This window comes from Lampetra fluviatilis, chromosome 27, assembly GCF_964198595.1.
Source record: "Lampetra fluviatilis chromosome 27, kcLamFluv1.1, whole genome shotgun sequence".
NCBI classification, from domain to species: domain Eukaryota; kingdom Metazoa; phylum Chordata; class Hyperoartia; order Petromyzontiformes; family Petromyzontidae; genus Lampetra; species Lampetra fluviatilis.
This window is the reverse complement of record NC_136301.1, coordinates 9,118,912-9,138,427: the sequence shown is the minus strand read 5'-3', so window position 1 is coordinate 9,138,427 and position 19,516 is coordinate 9,118,912. Positions and strand designations below refer to the sequence as shown.

At 55.8% G+C, this 19,516-nt stretch overlaps 1 protein-coding gene across 1 annotated transcript in view; it reads right to left on the bottom strand.

Annotated features, from left to right (window-relative positions):
- Positions 1-19,516, bottom strand: part of LOC144942465 (uncharacterized) — a gene marked incomplete at its 5' end in the record, with an annotated part of 101,492 nt that overhangs the window by 49,189 nt on the left and 32,787 nt on the right. Inside the window, 11 exons of the mRNA XM_078869332.1 lie at positions 298-409; positions 1,019-1,145; positions 5,109-5,181; positions 5,511-5,609; positions 6,646-6,744; positions 7,507-7,605; positions 8,008-8,106; positions 15,132-15,329; positions 17,699-17,797; positions 18,630-18,728; positions 19,194-19,391. Coding sequence (XP_078725458.1) covers positions 298-409; positions 1,019-1,145; positions 5,109-5,181; positions 5,511-5,609; positions 6,646-6,744; positions 7,507-7,605; positions 8,008-8,106; positions 15,132-15,329; positions 17,699-17,797; positions 18,630-18,728; positions 19,194-19,391 — 1,302 coding nt within the window. The remainder of the gene's footprint in view (positions 1-297; positions 410-1,018; positions 1,146-5,108; positions 5,182-5,510; positions 5,610-6,645; positions 6,745-7,506; positions 7,606-8,007; positions 8,107-15,131; positions 15,330-17,698; positions 17,798-18,629; positions 18,729-19,193; positions 19,392-19,516) is intronic.

Below are 19,516 nucleotides of genomic sequence, written 5' to 3'. Positions count from 1 at the left end.
TATTTTAACACTAAAGCAGTCACTGACTCGCAACAACTTGCAATCATAAGTGACAGTGTTATTTTCGGGTAAAATCAATGAAAATGGGGTATGCCGATAGCATAAAAATGAGATGTGATAGAGCAAATCTGAGATCAGATTTGGAATCAGCACCCTGAAATTAGTCTAAAACAGCTGCAAAAGTCCAGGCCAGAAAAAAACTTTTTTTTGTTGACCAGTGTTATTCATCGCAACTGCCGACAGCGCCGTTCGCTTGCTGGCCCCCCGCTCGGCGTTTTTGGGGCCGGTGCACAGAACCTGGAGAGGAGCGGCGGCGGCGGCCGAGCGGAGCGACGTCTCGTCCTCGCGGGAGCTCAACGGAGCTTCGCGCATCAGGGACAGAGAGAGGCCGCCAGGAGACGCGAAGGGGCTGCAGGCGTGGCGACAAGGGCCGGAGGAAGGCGAGCGGGACATGGTGGTGGGGGGGGTGGACCAGGGCAGAGACAGGGAGACGACACGGAAACAGAGAGACAGACAGAGACAGGGAGATAACCAGGGCCAGAGGACGGGGGGAGAAAGGGAATGGAGGGGAGCGGAGAGAAAGGCAGGACAGGCAGGGAAATCAGACAGAGAGAGACACACAGAGACACATGGAGATCAGACAGAGACACAGCGAGACACAGCGAGACACAGAGACAAACACAGAGACAGGTCAAAGGAAGGCACTGGGACACAGAGATGGAGATAGAGACCAGGACAGAGAAGACACTGGTAGGAGCAGGGCTTCTGGAAAAGATTTACACCCACGGTGCACAACATCCAGTATACCTCTTGGCTGTGGATACTGCTAGCACCACCTACTCCAGTCTGGCAGGGGCACGGGACGTACTGAGAGATGAGTGGTGGGACGAGTGGTGGGACAAGTGGTGAGGCGAGTGGTGGGACAAGTGGTGAGGCGAGTGGTGAGGCGAGTGGTGGGGCGAGTGGTGGGACGAGTGGTGGGACGAGTGGTGGGACGAGTAGTGGGGTGAGTGGTTACCCGGTGGAGGGTGCAGCGCCTAGCGACCGCGCCGGGGTCCTCAGTTCTGATAGTCGAGTTTCGTCGGGGAGCGAGTCGTCCGTCAGAGCCAGGATGTCATCCGGGTGGAGTGTTGGGCCTCCGTCTCCTGGGCAAAGCGCATCACATCCTCGCATCACATTGTCTCACATCACATCACAATATCACAGCACACACATCATCACATGACACACGTGACAAAGCAGTGCATCAATGCAGATGTTTATATGACGACAGGACACGCACAGAGTGATACCGATCCCACCACCACCACCACCACCAATATCACCACCACTAAAATCACCAACACCAACACCACCACCAACATCACTACCACCACCAACATCACCACCACCACCACCACCCCAACCATCACCACTATCACCACTATTACCACCAGCCCCGCAGCGCCGTTACCTTCGTCGGTGTCGGATGCCACGTCGTTACAGCTTGGAGCCTTACGCACTGGCGCAACCACAGCGACACGCACGCGTGTGTGTCGCACACACGCACGCACGCACGGGTGAACAGGCAGGCGCACACACGCACACGGGCAGACACACACGTGGACACACACGGGGAGACACACACGCATACACGTGGACACACAAACACACACACGCGGGCACGTACAGACAAACACGAGGGCAAACACACAAAAGGGAAATGGACGTGAGATGGTGGCGAAAGTGGAGCAAACAATACACACGTACACACGCACGGCAAATGCACGTGTCATGAATACACGCGTGTTGTGAAAATAAACTGAGTGAAGTGAGGATCTCACAACCCAAACAGGGAAATGGCGTACACACGCACATAAGCATGCACATGCGCGCGCACACACACACACACGCACACACACACATACATGCAAATAACCCCCCCTATAGCCTTAATAGACTTTTGTGGCAAGTGCTGTTAGCGAACACCTATTAAGGCCTGCAGGGCACATGGTACGCCCGACTGATTTTGTCTCCCAGGTGGCAATGTTTACACATCACACCATAGTAGAGGTTTTTGGGTTAGATCGAGTAAATAAATAAATGTGTCGTTAAACCCGCCACCACCCGACACAGCCAACTAGTAAGGGTTGTCACGTAAACAGAACGTGCCAATTCATCACTAGTACAGCACCACCGGTGTGTTGGAGAGCCAAGCCACAACATTTGCAATCTGAGTACGACGTTTCGCCGGTAATAACAACCAGCTTCATCAGGCGATAGACAGATTTGTGGAGAAGTCCACCTGTTTCGGTCCTTATATAGAGGCGTAGATGTGGTGAGCACAGTTCTGTGCTCTTGCGCAAAGTGGGGGGTGGATTAATGAGTCAACGTACATCATGCGTGCGCATTCTGCAAGCCCTTTGATCTTGTACTTCCTGTCCAGTGTGTGTATTGAAATTGCCATACCAACGGTAATCACACCAGTTACTAATTTGAGGCTGAGTCGACTTAGGGGAGGCCCAGAACCGGTTCAGATAATCATCACTGGTGTAGGTGGCTGTGAGCAAAATGTTAGCGTTCGAGATGTTAAAGGCGCCACGGTGGTGAGATGTTAACTACCTCGCCAGGCATACAGGAGGTCTCGGGTTCGATCTCGACTCTAACGCCTGCTGCTGTATATTTGGAGTTTGCATGTTCACTTTTCCCATCGTCACGTGGATTTTTCTCCGGGTCCTCCGGTTTTCCCCCCCACAATTTAGAATCAACATAACGCGTTCAGAGTATTTGACTGCTACACATTTCCAAATGATAAGCCACTTTCGTTCGGCGATCATTTGTGGACGGGCCGCTTCTGAAATAGAGCTACATTGCTCAGTGGGCCTTACCTGGTAAAAATAAAAAAAATATTTAATCGTTTCGTTGAAAATCTTGTAATGCTCTTTGGTTCTTTCGGTAAAGTCACGTAGGGATACAATAAAATAAATTAAATCACGACGTTTCGATTTCATCACAAGCAATCGTCATCAGGTGGAAAAACCACAGCAATAATACATTGTTTGCTGAAGTGGGAGAGAGAGTTGTCGTGGTAAGAGGTTATATAGTTAAGAAAGGGGGAGGAGCAAGGGGGGAGAGAGGGAGGGGTGGGGGTGTGGGGTAGGGGGAGGTAAGCGCTGCGTGGAGTAGTAGTACACGGTGGATATGATAGACGAAAACTGCTACAAAACATTCTAGATTTGAAGCTTTCGTGACTGCAATGATTCATATTCTCAGGTTTTTTCGGTAAAGTCACGTAGGTAAAAACATTAAAATTAATGAAAGTAAAATAAAACAAAACAAAATAAAATTCACGACGTTTCGGAGGCAACACAAGTCTCCGTCATCAGGTGGGACCGTCACAGCCGAATTAGCTGCATCAAGTGAAGCAATGATTCAAGATGTAATCCCTTATAAGCAAGTTGAAGGGAGGTGGAGAGGGGGGGGAGCTTATCAGGCTGTGGTAGCCAATGAATGGAAACGTATCGGGAGGGAGGAGGAGCGGTGATCAAAGACTGCACGCAGTGCTCAACACAATGAATGGAGACGCGCCGGGACGGAGGGCGAGCGGTGATCAAAGACATCACGTAGTGCTCAACACAATGAATGGAAACGTGGCGAGCGGTGATCAAAGAACAATGAAGAGATTACTGTTAAACACTGTGGATGTTAACACTCGGTGAAGTAAATTAAAATAGTGCCTGTCAGATAAGAAGGTCCAAAAAGTGTAATTAAGTCACACACACACTCGCACACACTCGTCCACAGTGTTTAACAGTAATCTCTTCATTGTTCTTTGATCACCGCTCGCCACGTTTCCATTCATTGTGTTGAGCACTGCGTGCAGTCTTTGATCGCCGCTCGCCCTCCGTCCCGACACGTCTCCATTCATTGTGTTGAGCACTGCGTGCAGTCTTTGATCACCGCTCCTCCTCCCTCCCGATACGTTTCCATTCATTGGCTACCACAGCCTGATAAGCTCTCCCCCCCCCCTCTCCACCTCCCTTCAACTTGCTTATAAGGGATTACATCTTGAATCATTGCTTCACTTGATGCAGCTAATTCGGCTGTGACGGTCCCACCTGATGACGGAGACTTGTGTTGCCTCCGAAACGTCGTGAATTTTATTTTGTTTTGTTTTATTTTACTTTCATTAATTTTAATGTTTTTACCTACGTGACTTTACCGAAAAAACCTGAGAATATGCTACAAAACAGTTAGGGTTTTACCTGGTTAATATAACCTCTTACCACGGCAAGTCTCTCTTCTTGCTGTGGTTTTCCCACCTGATGATGATTGTTTGTGTTGCAATCGAAACGTCGTGATTTAATTCATTTTATACCTACGTGAGTTTACCGAAAGAACCAAAGAGTATGGATCCCTGCAGTCACGAAAACTTCAAATCTAGAATAGTTGTAATGGTTTCGTAGCACAGTGCTGTGGCAACCGCTGTAGCGAGTACGTGCACGTGCGTGCATGAGTGACTGTGTGAGTATCTGCGTGAGTATCTGTGTGTGAGTGTGTGCGCGAGTGTGTGTGTGTGCGAGTGTGTGTGTGTGTGTGCGAGTGCGTGTGTGTGCGCGAGTGTGTGTGCGCGAGTGTGTGCGAGTGTGTGTGTGTGCGAGTGTGTGTGTGTGCGAGTGTGTGTGTGCGAGTGTGTGTGTGTGCGAGTGCGTGTGTGTGTGTGCGCGTGTGTGCGAGTGTGTGTGCGCGAGTGTGTGCGAGTGTGTGTGTGTGCGAGTGTGTGTGTGTGCGAGTGTGTGTGTGTGCGAGTGCGTGTGTGCGCATGTGTGCGAGTGTGTGTGCGCGAGTGTGTGTGCGCGAGTGTGTGCGAGTGTGTGTGTGTGCGAGTGAGTGTGTGTGCGAGTGTGTGTGTGTGCGAGTGCGTGTGTGTGTGTGAGCGCGTGTGTGCGAGTGTGTGTGCGCGAGTGTGTGCAAGTGTGTGTGTGTGCGAGTGTGTGTGTGTGCGAGTGCGTGTGTGTGTGTGCGCGTGTGTGCGCGAGTGTGTGCGAGTGTGTGTGTGCGAGTGTGTGTGTGCGAGTGTGTGCGTGTGTGCCGTGCGTGTGTGTGTGTGTGTGCGCGTGCGTATTCACCATCGTCGTCGGACACGTCCAGCATCTCAGTCATGGTCTCCGGGATGCTGAGCCGGTGCCTCTGGGAAACGGACTAGAAACACACAAAGATACTCTGTGGTCCTTTCGGTAAAGTCACGTGGGTATAACATGGAATAAAATCACGACATTTCGGGCACAACACAAGCGTCCGTCATCAGGTGGGACAACCACAGCCAAGATGCCCCATGTAACCCACACGGCCGTTCGAGGCAACTGCCGTGAGCGAGTAGCGCTTACGAAGTCTCCACGGCGCCGATATACTCGCACCGCAACCAGTTGCTCGTTTAATGCCGAGTCGACCTAGCGGAGGCCCGGGTGTTGGCTGCAGCGCCGCAGCTATCAGGGCTAATGGGGTTGCAATGGCGGCAGTGAGCTGGTTACCATGGTGACGGTCTGAGTCTCCGTGGTGATGGCCTGCAGGGTGTCCACGACGGAGATGTAGCCCAGGCGGTTCGCGATGGAGAGCGCCGTGTTCCCGCCCTGTCGCACGGCGTGCCCCACCACACAGCCCACACAACAGCAACCCGCTAGACAACAACAACCCGCTAGACAACAACAACAAAAACCTGCTAGACAACAACAACCCGCTAGACAACAACAACAACAACCTGCTAGACAACAGCAACCCGCTAGACAACAACAACCCGCTAGACAACAACAACAACCCGCTAGACAACAACAACAACCTGCTAGACAACAACAACAACCTGCTAGACAACAACAACAACCCGCTAGACAACAACAACAACAACCTGCTAGACAACAACAACAACCCGCTAGACAACAACAACAACCCGCTAGACAACAACAACCCGCCAGTCAACAACAACAACCTGCCAGTAAACAGCAACAACAACCCGCTAGACAACAACAACAACAACAACCACCTGCCAGTCAACAACAACCTGCCAAATTTCGATTTAAAGCTTTCGTGACTGCAGGGATTCATATTCTTGGTTCTTTCGGTAAAGTCACGTAGAAGGGAAATAATAAAATAATAAAAATAAAACAATAACATTCTCACGACGTTTCGATTGCAACAACAACAACCCGCCAGGCAACAACCCGTTAGACAACAACCCGTTAGACAGGTTGTTGTTGTTGTCTACACACCACCACCACCACCACCCACAACACACCCTACCGCACACCTCATCACACAGCTCATCACACTGAACTCATCACACACATCCTCACCGTGTCACACTCTTATGGGGGGGATGGATATAATGGGGTTGTATGACGAGGTAGTGTGTGACGAGGTGTGTGTGTGACGAGGTGTGTATATAACGAGGTGTGTGTGTGACGAGGTGTGTGTGTGACGATGTGTGTGTGTGTGTGTGACGAGGTGTGTGTGTGACGAGGTGTGTGTGTGTGTGACGAGGTGTGTATATAACGAGGTGTGTGACGAGGTGAGTGTGTGACGAGGTGCGCGCGTGACGTGTGCGCGCGTAACGAGGTGTGTATATGACGAGGTGTGTGTGTGACGAGGTGTGTGACGAGGTAGCGTGCCTACATTGGTGACGTCATCGGGCCGGGCTCCATGCTTGAGGAGGAGGCTGACGATGTGCGTGTGGCCCTGCTGAGCCGCCTGGTGTAGGGGGGTGTATCCGCTCTGCGATGGACATCCGGTTACACACAAGCACACACACACACACAGAGGGGTCCCACTTAACAGACTGTAGGGGCAAGCGGCTGTGAAGGCCGGCACAGCATCCACCTTTGTCTCCCCCAGTGTTGATGTGTACGCACCGCTCCAGGCGCTCATTAATGTCCGAATTGACCTCGGGAAGCTTCTGGACCGGTTCATGGGTTCATGGGTCACTGGGTTCACGGCGCAGTGCGCTCACCACTGCGCTGCCACTCCCCCCTCGCATGGTTCAAAGTTCAAAGTTCATTTATTAGGTATAGCCCTGTGAGCCATTCGGCTCTTGAATCGGGTGCAACCGCAACAAACAAAAAACAAAAACATGAACAAGAATACATCTTATAGTGACTATGTGCAAACAGAAAATCCAAGAAAAGACAGCAAAATATTGCAAGGTGAGCCGAGTGGACTTGCCTATGACCGGTACGAGCGGTGAGTGTCAAGATCGGCCTCTGTGGAGGTTCATGAAGGACGCTGCTGGGAAGTTGGAGGCAGTCGCGCCCTCCGAACAACAGTGGAGGGCGGAGGAGCGACGCTCACAACAATCGGTGGGGTGCCGGGCGGATAAAACGCAGCGAGTTGGCACGGTAGGGACCTCCAGCTCCTGAGCCTTCGACACTTCACGTGGCCTCAAAGTGCACCTAGTCTAGCACAAGCACCGTGGTGATGTTCCAATGGCGGCTGCTGTTGCTGTAGTTTGTTGTTTTTTGTTGGCGACGGCGAGGTTACCTTGGTTTTGTGGTTGACGTCAGCCCCATTGCGCAAGAGGAATTCAACCATCGGAGCGTTCCCATAGTGACAGGCCACGATCAGAGGGGTGTAGCCCAGCTGTGGTGACACACCGCGCCATACACACCGCACATCGAGTAGAGATTACACCGCACAACACCGTACCGCACACACCGCGCCACACACACCGCACATTGTGTAGACATTCCACCGCACACACCGCACCACACACACCGCGCCATACACACCGCACATCGAGTAGAGATTACACCGCACACACCGCACCGCACACACCGCACCGCACACACCGCACATCGAGTAGAGATTACACCGCACAACACCGTACAACACACACCCCACCATACACACCGCACATCGAGTAGAAATTACACCGCACAACACCGTACAACACCTGAAAGTGGACAGCGACGTTGATTACGACGGCAGTGAGACTGGGTAGTTATAGAGGTCGCCATGGAGATGTGGTTGCCTGGCTGTTACCTTGGTGACGGGGTCGATGGCGGCTCCGTGAGCCTCGAGTTGCTGAGCGACTTCCACGCGGTCCTCCTGGGCAGCAAGATGCATTGGGGTGAGCCCCATCTGAAAGCACACACGCTCACCACTTACTCACCACACGCTCACCACTTACTCACCACCACCACGCTCACCACTTACTCACCACACGCTCACCACTTACTCACCACACGCTCACCACTTACTCACCACACGCTCACCACTTACTCACCACACGCTCACCACTTACTCACCACACGCTCACCACTTACTCACCACACGCTCACCACTTACTCACCACAAGCTCACCACTTACTCACCACACGCTCACCACTTACTCACCACACGCTCACCACTTACTCACCACAAGCTCACCACTTACTCACCACACGCTCACCACTTACTCACCACACGCTCACCACTTACTCACCACACGCTCACCACTTACTCACCACACGCTCACCACTTACTCACCACACGCTCACCACTTACTCACCACACGCTCACCACTAACTCACCACACGCTCACCACTTACTCACCACACGCTCACCACTTACTCACCACACGCTCACCACTTACTCACCACACGCTCACCACTAACTCACCACACGCTCACCACTTACTCACCACACGCTCACCACTAACTCACCACACGCTCACCACTTACTCACCACACGCTCACCACTTACTCACCACACGCTCACAACTTACTCACCACACGCTCACAACTTACTCACCACACGCTCACCACTTACTCACCACACGCTCACCACTTACTCACCACACGCTCACCACTTACTCACCACACGCTCACCACTTACTCACCACACGCTCACCACTTACTCACCACACGCTCACAACTTACTCACCACAAGCTCACCACTTACTCACCACACGCTCACCACTTACTCACCACACGCTCACCACTTACTCACCACACGCTCACCACTTACTCACCACACTCTCACCACTTACTCACCACACGCTCACCACTTACTCACCACACGCTCACCACTTACTCACCACACGCTCACCACTTACTCACCACACGCTCACCACTTACTCACCACACGCTCACCACTTACTCACCACACGCTCACCACTAACTCACCACACGCTCACCACTTACTCACCACACGCTCACCACTTACTCACCACACGCTCACCACTTACTCACCACACGCTCACCACTTACCCACCACACGCTCACCACTTACTCACCACACGCTCACCACACGCTCACCACTTACTCACCACACTCTCACCACTTACTCACCACACGCTCACCACTTACTCACCACACGCTCACCACTTACTCACCACACGCTCACCACTTACTCACCACACGCTCACCACTTACTCACCACACGCTCACCACTTACTCACCACACTCTCACCACTTACTCACCACACGCTCACCACTTACTCACCACACGCTCACCACTTACTCACCACACGCTCACCACTTACCACACGCTCACCACTAACTCACCACACGCTCACCACTTACTCACCACACGCTCACCACTTACTCACCACACGCTCACAACTTACTCACCACACGCTCACCACTTACTCACCACACGCTCACCACTTACTCACCACACTCTCACCACTTACTCACCACACGCTCACCACTTACTCACCACACGCTCACCACTTACTCACCACACGCTCACCACTTACCACACGCTCACCACTAACTCACCACACGCTCACCACTTACTCACCACACGCTCACCACTTACTCACCACACGCTCACAACTTACTCACCACACGCTCACCACTTACTCACCACACGCTCACCACTTACTCACCACACTCTCACCACTTACTCACCACACGCTCACCACTTACTCACCACACGCTCACCACTTACTCACCACACGCTCACCACTTACTCACCACACGCTCACCACTTACTCACCACACGCTCACCACTTACTCACCACACGCTCACCACTTACTCACCACACGCTCACCACTTACCCACCACACGCTCACCACTTACTCACCACACGCTCACCACACGCTCACCACTTACTCACCACACTCTCACCACTTACTCACCACACGCTCACCACTTACTCACCACACGCTCACCACACGCTCACCACTTACTCACCACACTCTCACCACTTACTCACCACACTCTCACCACTTACTCACCACACGCTCACCACTTACTCACCACACGCTCACCACACGCTCACCACTTACTCACCACACTCTCACCACTTACTCACCACACGCTCACCACTTACTCACCACACGCTCACCACTTACTCACCACACGCTCACCACTTACTCACCACACTCTCACCACTTACTCACCACACGCTCACCACTTACTCACCACACGCTCACCACTTACTCACCACACGCTCACCACTTACTCACCACACGCTCACCACTTACTCACCACACGCTCACCACTAACTCACCACACGCTCACCACTTACTCACCACACGCTCACCACTTACTCACCACACGCTCACCACTTACTCACCACACGCTCACCACTTACTCACCACACGCTCACCACTTACTCACCACACGCTCACCACACGCTCACCACTTACTCACCACACTCTCACCACTTACTCACCACACGCTCACCACTTACTCACCACACGCTCACCACTTACTCACCACACGCTCACCACTTACTCACCACACGCTCACCACTTACTCACCACACGCTCACCACTAACTCACCACACGCTCACCACTTACTCACCACACGCTCACCACTTACTCACCACACGCTCACCACTTACTCACCACACGCTCACCACTTACTCACCACACGCTCACCACTTACTCACCACACGCTCACCACTTACTCACCACACGCTCACCACTTACTCACCACACGCTCACCACTTACTCACCACACACTCACCACTTACTCACCACACGCTCACCACTTACTCACCACACACTCACCACCACACTCACCACTTACTCACCACATACTCACCAAACGCTCACCACTTACTCACCACCACACTCACCACATGCTCACCACCACACTCACCACTTACTCACCACCACACTCACCACACGCTCCCCACTTACTCACCACACACTCACCACTCAAAACTTACTCACCACACACTCACCACACACTCACCACCATACTCACCACTTACTCACCACCACACTCACCACACGCTCCCCACTTACTCACCACACACTCACCACTCACCACTTACTCACCACACGCTCACCACCACACTCACCACTTACTCACCACCACACTCACCACACGCTCCCCACTTACTCACCACACACTCACCACTCACCACTTACTCACCACACACTCACCACACACTCACCACCATACTCACCACTTACTCACCACCACACTCACCACACGCTCCCCACTTACTCACCACACACTCACCACTCACCACCACACTCACCACACGCTCACCACATACTCACCACACGCTCACCACTTACTCACCACCACACTCACCACACGCTCACCACCACCACACTCACCACTTACTCACCACCACACTCACCACACGCTCCCCACTTACTCACCACACGCTCACCACCACGCTCACCACTTACTCACCACATGCTCATAATTAACTCATTACACGCTCACCACTAATTATCACTCACCAGTGGTAAGTGTGTGTGGTGAGTTCCGTGGTGCGGGGCGTGTGCGGTGTGTGCGGTGTGTGTGTGGTGTGTGTGGTGTGTGCGGTGTGTGTGTGGTGTGTGCGGGGCGTGTGTGGTGTGTGTGGTGTGTGTGGTGTGTGTGGTATGCGGTGTGTGTGGTGAGTACCGTGGTGCGGGGCGTGTGCGGTGTGTGCGGTGTGTGCGGTGTGTGTACGGTGTGTGCGGTGTGTGCGGTGTGTGTGTGTGTGCTGTGTGGTGTGTGTGGTGTGTGTGTGGTGTGTGTGTGGTGTGTGTGGTGTGTGTGGTGTGTGTGCGGTGTGTGTGGTGTGTGCGGGGCGTGTGTGGTGTGTGTGGTGTGTGCCCTGTGTGTGTGGTGTGTGCGGGGCGTGTGTGGTGTGTGTGGTGTGTGTGGTATGCGGTGTGTGTGGTGAGTACCGTGGTGCGGGGCGTGTGCGGTGTGTGTGGTGTGTGTGCGGTGTGCGGTGTGTGTGTGCGGTGTGTGTGTGTGGTGTGTGTGGTGTGTGTGGTGTGTGGTGTGTGGGGTGTGTGGTTTGTGTGCGGTGTGTGTGGTGTGTGTGGTGTGTGGTGTGTGTGCGGTGTGTGTGCGGTGTGTGTGGTGTGTGTGCGGTGTGTGTGGTGTGTGTGGTGTGTGGTGTGTGTGCGGTGTGTGTGGTGTGTGTGTGTGTGGTGTGTGGTGTGTGTGGTGTGTGTGGTGTGTGTGGTGTGTGTGCGGTGTGTGTGGTGTGTGTGGTGTGTGGTGTGTGTGCGGTGTGTGTGGTGTGTGCGGTGAGTACCGTGGTGCGGGGCGTGTGCGGTGTGTGCGGTGTGTGTGCGGTGTGTGTGCGGTGTGTGCGGGGCGTGTGCGGGGCGTGTGCGGTGTGTGCGGTGTGTGCGGTGTGTGTGCGGTGTGTGTGCGGTGTGTGCGCGGTGTGTGCGGGGCATGTGCGGTGTGTGCGGTGTGTGTGGTGTGTGCGGTGTGTGTGCGGTGTGTGCGGGGCGTGTGCGGTGTGTGTGGTGTGCGTGAGGTGTGTGTGTGCGGTGTGTGTGTGGTGTGTGTGTGTGCGGTGTGTGTGCGGTGTGTGTGGTGTGTGTGCGGTGTGTGCGGTGTGTGCGGTGTGTGTGTGCGCGGTGTGTGTGCGGTGTGTGCGGGGCATGTGCGGTGTGTGTGTGTGGTGTGTGTGGTGTGTGCGGTGTGTGTGCGGTGTGTGTGGGGCGTATGCGGTGTGTGTGGTGTGTGTGTGGTGTGTGTGTGTGCGGTGTGTGTGCGGTGTGTGTGCGGTGTGTGTGGTGTGTGTGCGGTGTGTGCGGTGTGTGTGCGGTGTGTGCGGGGCGTGTGCGGTGTGTGTGTGCGGTGTGTGTGCGGTGTGTGCGGGGCATGTGCGGTATGTGTGTGCGGTGTGTGTGGTGTGTGCGGTGTGTGCGGTGTGTGCGGTGTGTGTGTGCGGTGTGTGCGGGGCGTGTGCGGTGTGTGTGTGCGGTGTGTGTGGTGTGTGCGGTGTGTGTGCGGTGTGTGTGCGGTGTGTGCGCGGTGTGTGCGGGGCATGTGCGGTGTGTGCGGTGTGTGTGGTGTGTGCGGTGTGTGTGCGGTGTGTGCGGGGCGTGTGCGGTGTGTGTGGTGTGCGTGAGGTGTGTGTGTGCGGTGTGTGTGTGGTGTGTGTGTGTGCGGTGTGTGTGTGGTGTGTGTGGTGTGTGTGCGGTGTGTGCGGTGTGTGCGGTGTGTGTGTACGCGGTGTGTGTGCGGTGTGTGCGGGGCATGTGCGGTGTGTGTGTGTGGTGTGTGTGGTGTGTGCGGTGTGTGTGCGGTGTGTGCGGGGCGTATGCGGTGTGTGTGGTGTGTGTGTGGTGTGTGTGTGTGCGGTGTGTGTGCGGTGTGTGTGCGGTGTGTGTGGTGTGTGTGCGGTGTGTGCGGTGTGTGTGCGGTGTGTGCGGGGCGTGTGCGGTGTGTGTGTGCGGTGTGTGTGCGGTGTGTGCGGGGCATGTGCGGTATGTGTGTGCGGTGTGTGTGGTGTGTGCGGTGTGTGCGGTGTGTGCGGTGTGTGTGGTGTGTGCGGTGTGTGTGCGGTGTGTGTGCGGTGTGTGCGGGGCATGTGCGGTATGTGTGTGCGGTGTGTGTGGTGTGTGCGGTGTGTGCGGTGTGTGTGTGCGCGGTGTGTGTGCGGTGTGTGCGGGGCATGTGCGGTGTGTGTGTGTGGTGTGTGTGTGTGCGGTGTGTGTGCGGTGTGTGTGCGGTGTGTGTGGTGTGTGTGCGGTGTGTGTGCGGTGTGTGTGCGGTGTGTGCGGGGCGTGTGCGGTGTGTGTGTGCGGTGTGTGTGCGGTGTGTGCGGGGCATGTGCGGTATGTGTGTGCGGTGTGTGTGGTGTGTGCGGTGTGTGCGGTGTGTGCGGTGTGTGCGGTGTGTGTGCGGTGTGTGTGCGGTGTGTGCGGGGCATGTGCGGTATGTGTGTGCGGTGTGTGTGGTGTGTGCGGTGTGTGCGGTGTGTGCGGTGTGTGTGCGGTGTGTGTGCGGTGTGTGTGCGGTGTGTGCGGTGTGTGCGGTGTGTGTGCGGTGTGTGTGCGGTGTGTGTGCGGTGTGTGTGCGGTGTGTGTGCGGTGTGTGCGGTGTGTGCGGTGTGTGCGGTGTGTGTGGTGTATGTGCGGTGTGTGTGGTGTGCGTGCGGTGTGTGTGGTGTGTGTGGTGGTGTGTGCGGTGTGTGTGGTGTGTGTGCGGTGTGTGCGGTGTGTGTGCGGTGTGTGTGGTGTGTGTGGTGTGTGCGGTGTGTGGTGTGTGTGGTGTGTGTGGTGTGTGCGGTGTGTGTGTGTGGTGTGTGTGTGTGGTGTGTGCGGTGTGTGCGGTGTGTGCGGTGTGTGCGGTGTGTGCGGTGTGTGCGGTGTGTGCGTGGTGTGTGCGGTGTGGGTGGTGTGTGTGCGGTGTGTGGTGTGTGCGGTGTGTGTGGTGAGTACCGTGGTGCGGTGTGTGTGTCGTGTGTGTGGTGTGTGTGTGTGGTGTGTGTGGTGTGTGTGTGGTGCGTTTGGTGTGTGTGTGCGGTGTGTGCGGTGTGTGTGCGGTGTGTGCGGTGTGTGTGGTGTGTGTGCGGTGTGTGTGGTGAGTACCGTGGTGCGGTGTGTGTGTGGTGTGTGGTGTGTGTGCGGTGTGTGGTGTGTGTGCGGTGTGCGTGGTGTGTGCGGTGTGTGGTGTGTGTGCGGTGTGTGCGGTGTGTGTGGTGTGTGTGGTGTGTGTGGTGTGTGTGCGGTGTGCGCGGTGTGTGTGCGGTGTGTGCGGTGTGTGTGGTGTGTGTGCGGTGTGTGTGGTGTGTGTGGTGTGTGTGCGGTGTGTGCGGTGTGTGTGCGGTGTGTGGTGTGTGCGGTGTGTGCGGTGTGTGTGGAATGTGTGGTGTGTGTGTGGTGTGTGCGGTGTGTGCGGTGTGTGCGGTGTGTGTGGTGTGTGTGTGGTGTGTGTGGTGTGGTGTGTGTGGTGTGTGTGCGGTGTGTACCGTGGTGCGGGGCGTGTGCTGGGCGCCGTGGGTCAGCAGGGTGCTGCACACGGCGCCGTGGCCCTGCTGGCTGCACAGGTGCAGCGCGCGCACCCCCTGGTGGGTGTGCGCATCCACGTCGGCCCCGTGAGACAGCAGGGAGAGACAAAGGGGGTCCTGGCCCTTGCGGGAGGCAATGTGCAGGGGGGTGTACCCATTCTGCACACGTGCACACACGCAAGACAATGGGCCCCGGAGCCACAAGTCACTCTCGTGATGGGGGTTGAAGAGTGATTTGTGATCGCGCGCTGCTCACGCAGCATCCACCTCCTCAGCAACCCGAGGACCACCGCTCAATCCTCGCAGCGCCGCAACGGCTTTTTGCCACGTCTGGGGACAGCCCTCCTCGTTCTCCGACGTGGGATGCTGTAGGCGGTGGGAGTGGGCCTGTCGCTTTCTCTCGGCCACCTGAAACACCTCTCCTCTGTCAGCGAGGGTCTCTGGGGAGATCTGGACTGTGTGCTCTCAATGCAGCCATAACAGCTGCATTAGCCACCATCCTGAACCTCACCCATTGCCCCTCGGCATCAGGAGGGTGGTGGGGTGGGATGATTTTTAGCCCGAGATGCAAGCGATGATCAAATTATAACGTAGGCTTTCGCGACCAATATTATTCATTTTTCGATTTAAAGCTTTCGTGACGCTGTCTTTCCGACAGACCTGTTCTTCACCTGAGGATGGTTGCTTGCGTTGTGGCCAAAACGTCGTGCCCTTCTACGTGACTTTACCGAAAGAACCAAGAAAGATGAATATTATTCATAATCAACGTTTTTGGGTTAGATAGCGTTATTTATAAATGTGTTGTAACCCTCCACCACCCAAAACGGCCAATCAGCAAAAAAGTGTCACGTTGACAAAAGACAAATAATTCACTGCTTTAGCCCACCGGTGTGTTGAAGCGTGAAACCACAACATTTACAATTTTTGAGTACGATGTTTGGCTGGTAATTGCATCTTGATGATCAAATTCTCACTTGTAACCTTCATCGGCAAGTCGAGACCAGGCTATTTCTGGTTTGAATGGGGTCCGAGGTGGACGCCCACCACCACAATGGAATGCAGGCACATCTTACAGAGGACTAGCTGATGGTCAGTGGGCAGATGGGCTCCACGGTCGGTTCTGGTGTCACTTTGTAGTCCAGCATATGTTCTTGCTTGGACCCGGCGCGCACCCAAAATGTTGTGCGGATGCGCCGATGCCGGAACAGCGCGTTGGTCATTACAAGCCCAAAGGCTGCACAGAAGTCTAGCAGCCTCCTCCCGTTGTTATTGAGCTGATCTGGCCAATTCCTTCAAGTCACTCCGGCTCAAGTGCCTGTATCATGACCCACTCGAGCATTAAAGCCATACAACAGGATGACTTTATCCTGAGGGGCCACTTTAGCCAGCACCTGGGACAGGTCATAGAAGGCATCCCTCCACTGATCTTCATCTTCGGTGGAGGCGTTAGCCACCACCACCACCATTTCTTTCCTCCCATTGATGGGGAGGTGAATCCACAACAGCCTGAGACTCACAGCTTCCCGTACCTCCGCCGCCACGCTCCCACTCCCCCTTCATTCTTTTGTTTAGAACAAGAGCCACATTGTTTGGCCCCGAGTGGAGAACTATGCACCCATCGCGGTGATTGGAGCCAGAACCAGTTCACAGGACCTCCTGTATTCTACAGGCGGAAGCGGTCCAGCTCCCGAAAGAGAAGTGGCAGCCTCTCCTCCGCAGTGAGGGTTCGGACATTCCACGTGGACACCGGTGGTGGTTTCCTGTTCATGGAGGTTCAGTCTCCCGGCTCCGCCAAACGGGGGCTTGGCCAGGTGACATTGCGGGCGCCTGTCCCCCCGGGGGCCTGTGACACGAGCCGGCTCTGGTTATGCTCCTGTGGTCCTTGTGGTCACGCGATCGAGCCCCTCGCGCCCATCCTCAGCCCCCAACGCCGCCGTAGTGGCCGTGAGTGCCGTGAGGGTAACAGCCTCTCAGCCTTCTCACAACCAGCGGCAGTGCTCGCAGCACAGTGCGGCTGCCATTGTGTGACACGAGCCAGATAGAACACAAAGATACCCTATATAGCGAGCACCTATGAAGGCTGGCACGGCACATGAAGGGGTGGGCGGCCAGCACCGCGCTTGGCTGCCTTTGTCTCCTGAGTGGCAGTGTCGACACACCACACCGTGTCCTCACTTGAAGCCGAGTTGACCAAGGGGAGGCCCAGGACTAGTTCAAATAATCGTCGCTGGTGTTGGCCGTGAGAGGGAATTGAACTCGGGGTCGCCGGGTTTGTAGCGCAGCATGATAGCTACTGCGCCACCTCTCCCTTTTGCCAGACACGCACACAGACACACACACGCGCACAGGCGCGCACACACACACACACGCACACAGGCGCACACACACACACAGAGGTGCGCACACACATGCACACACACACGCACACACACACGCACAGGTGCACACACACACGCACACACACATGCACAGGCGCATACACACACACAGCCGCGCACACAAACATGCACACACACGCACACAGGCACCTTGGCGGTGGCCGTGGGTGAGGCTCCATTCTGCAGTAGCACCAGGGCCACCTCCTGGTGGTCGTAGTGAGCGGCGACGTGGAGCGGGGTCAGCCCGTTCTGCACCGCACCGCACCGTTAACGTGACACATGGCACCATACCAAGCACGGCACCGTACCACACACGGCACCGTTAACGTGACACACGGCACCGTACCACACACGGCACCGTTAACGTGACACACGGCACCGTACCACGCACGGCACCGTTAACGTGACACACGGCACCGTACCACACACGGCACTGCATTGTATAGACCACACAGCTTGGCACTGCACTCACTAGACAGCACCACACAGTACCGCACCACCACACGGCACCGCACTATACAGCATCACACAGTACCACACGCGCGTACTACACAGTACCACACAATACTGCACTGCCCACAGTTAACACCAGGAGTGCATGGGTGTGTCTGTGGGTGTGTCTGTGATTGTGTCTGTGGGTGTGTCTGTGTCTGTAGGTGTGTCTGTGGGTGTGTCTGTGGGTGTGTCTGTGGGTGCGTCTGTGGGCGCGTCTGTGGTTGTGTCTGTGGGTGCGTCTGTGGGTGTATCTATGTGTGTGTCTGTGGGTGTGTCTGTGATTGTGTCTGTGGGTGTGTCTGTGTCTGTAGGTGTGTCTGTGGGTGTGTCTGTGGGTGTGTCTGTGGGTGTGTCTGTGATTGTGTCTGTGGGTGTGTCTGTGGGCATGTCTGTGGGTGTGTCTGTGATTGTGTCTGTGGGTGTGTCTGTGATTGTGTCTGTGGGTGTGTCTGTGGGTGTGTCTGTGATTGTGTCTGTGATTGTGTCTCTGGGTGTATCTGTGATTGTGTCTGTGGGTGTGTCTGTGATTGTGTCTGTGGTAGTGTCTGTGCATGCCACCCTGCCCATGACACCGTCTCTCTCTCACCTTGCCCGTGATGTCAGTTTGGGCTCCGCCCTCAAGCAACAGTCGCACCACGTCGGTTTGTCCATACTTGGCGGCGACGTGCAGAGGGGTGAAGCCTTTCTGTAAAAGGCCACGCATCACACCATGTGTCAAACTGTGCGTCACACCGTGCGTCACGCCACCCCACGCGTCACCCCACGTGTCACACTGTGCGTCACATCGTGCGTCACACCGTGCGTCACGCCACCCCACACGTCACCCCACGTGTAACACTGTGCGTCACACCGTGCATCACGCTACCCCACGCATCACACCACGTGTCACACCATGCGTCACCCCACCCCACGCGTCACCCCACGTGTCACACTGCGTCACACCACACGCCACCCCCACACGTCACACCACATCCCACGCATCACACCACACGTCACTCCACCCGCCACCGTGCGCGAGGCTGTGGGTGGTGAGGCTGTGGGCGGTGAGGGCGTGGGTGGTGAGGCTGCGGGCGGTGAGGCTGCAGGCGGTGAGGCTGCGGGTGGTGAAGCTGTGGGTGGTGAGGGCGTGGCGAGGGCGGAGGGTGCTCACCCTGGTGGGCAGCGTGTGGTCGGCGCCCGCGTGCAGCAGGCTCGCTGTGGTGAGCGTGTGGCCGGCGCGCGCGCTGATGTGCAGTGGGGTGTACCCTCCGGCCGACACCGCGTCGGTTCGCGCCCCGGCCTCCAGCAGGGCGAGCGCAACCTCCGGGCGAGGCAGGCGGGAGGCCAGGTGCAGCGCCGTCTGCTCGTCCTGAAAGCGCACGGGGGTACAGGCAAAGGTGCGCTGCGTGGACCAGCGAACAGCTCCCACGATGGCCGGATCGAGAGGGGGAGGGGCCGCGGTAGTTGCCAGCGGTTGCCCCCTCACCCTCGTGG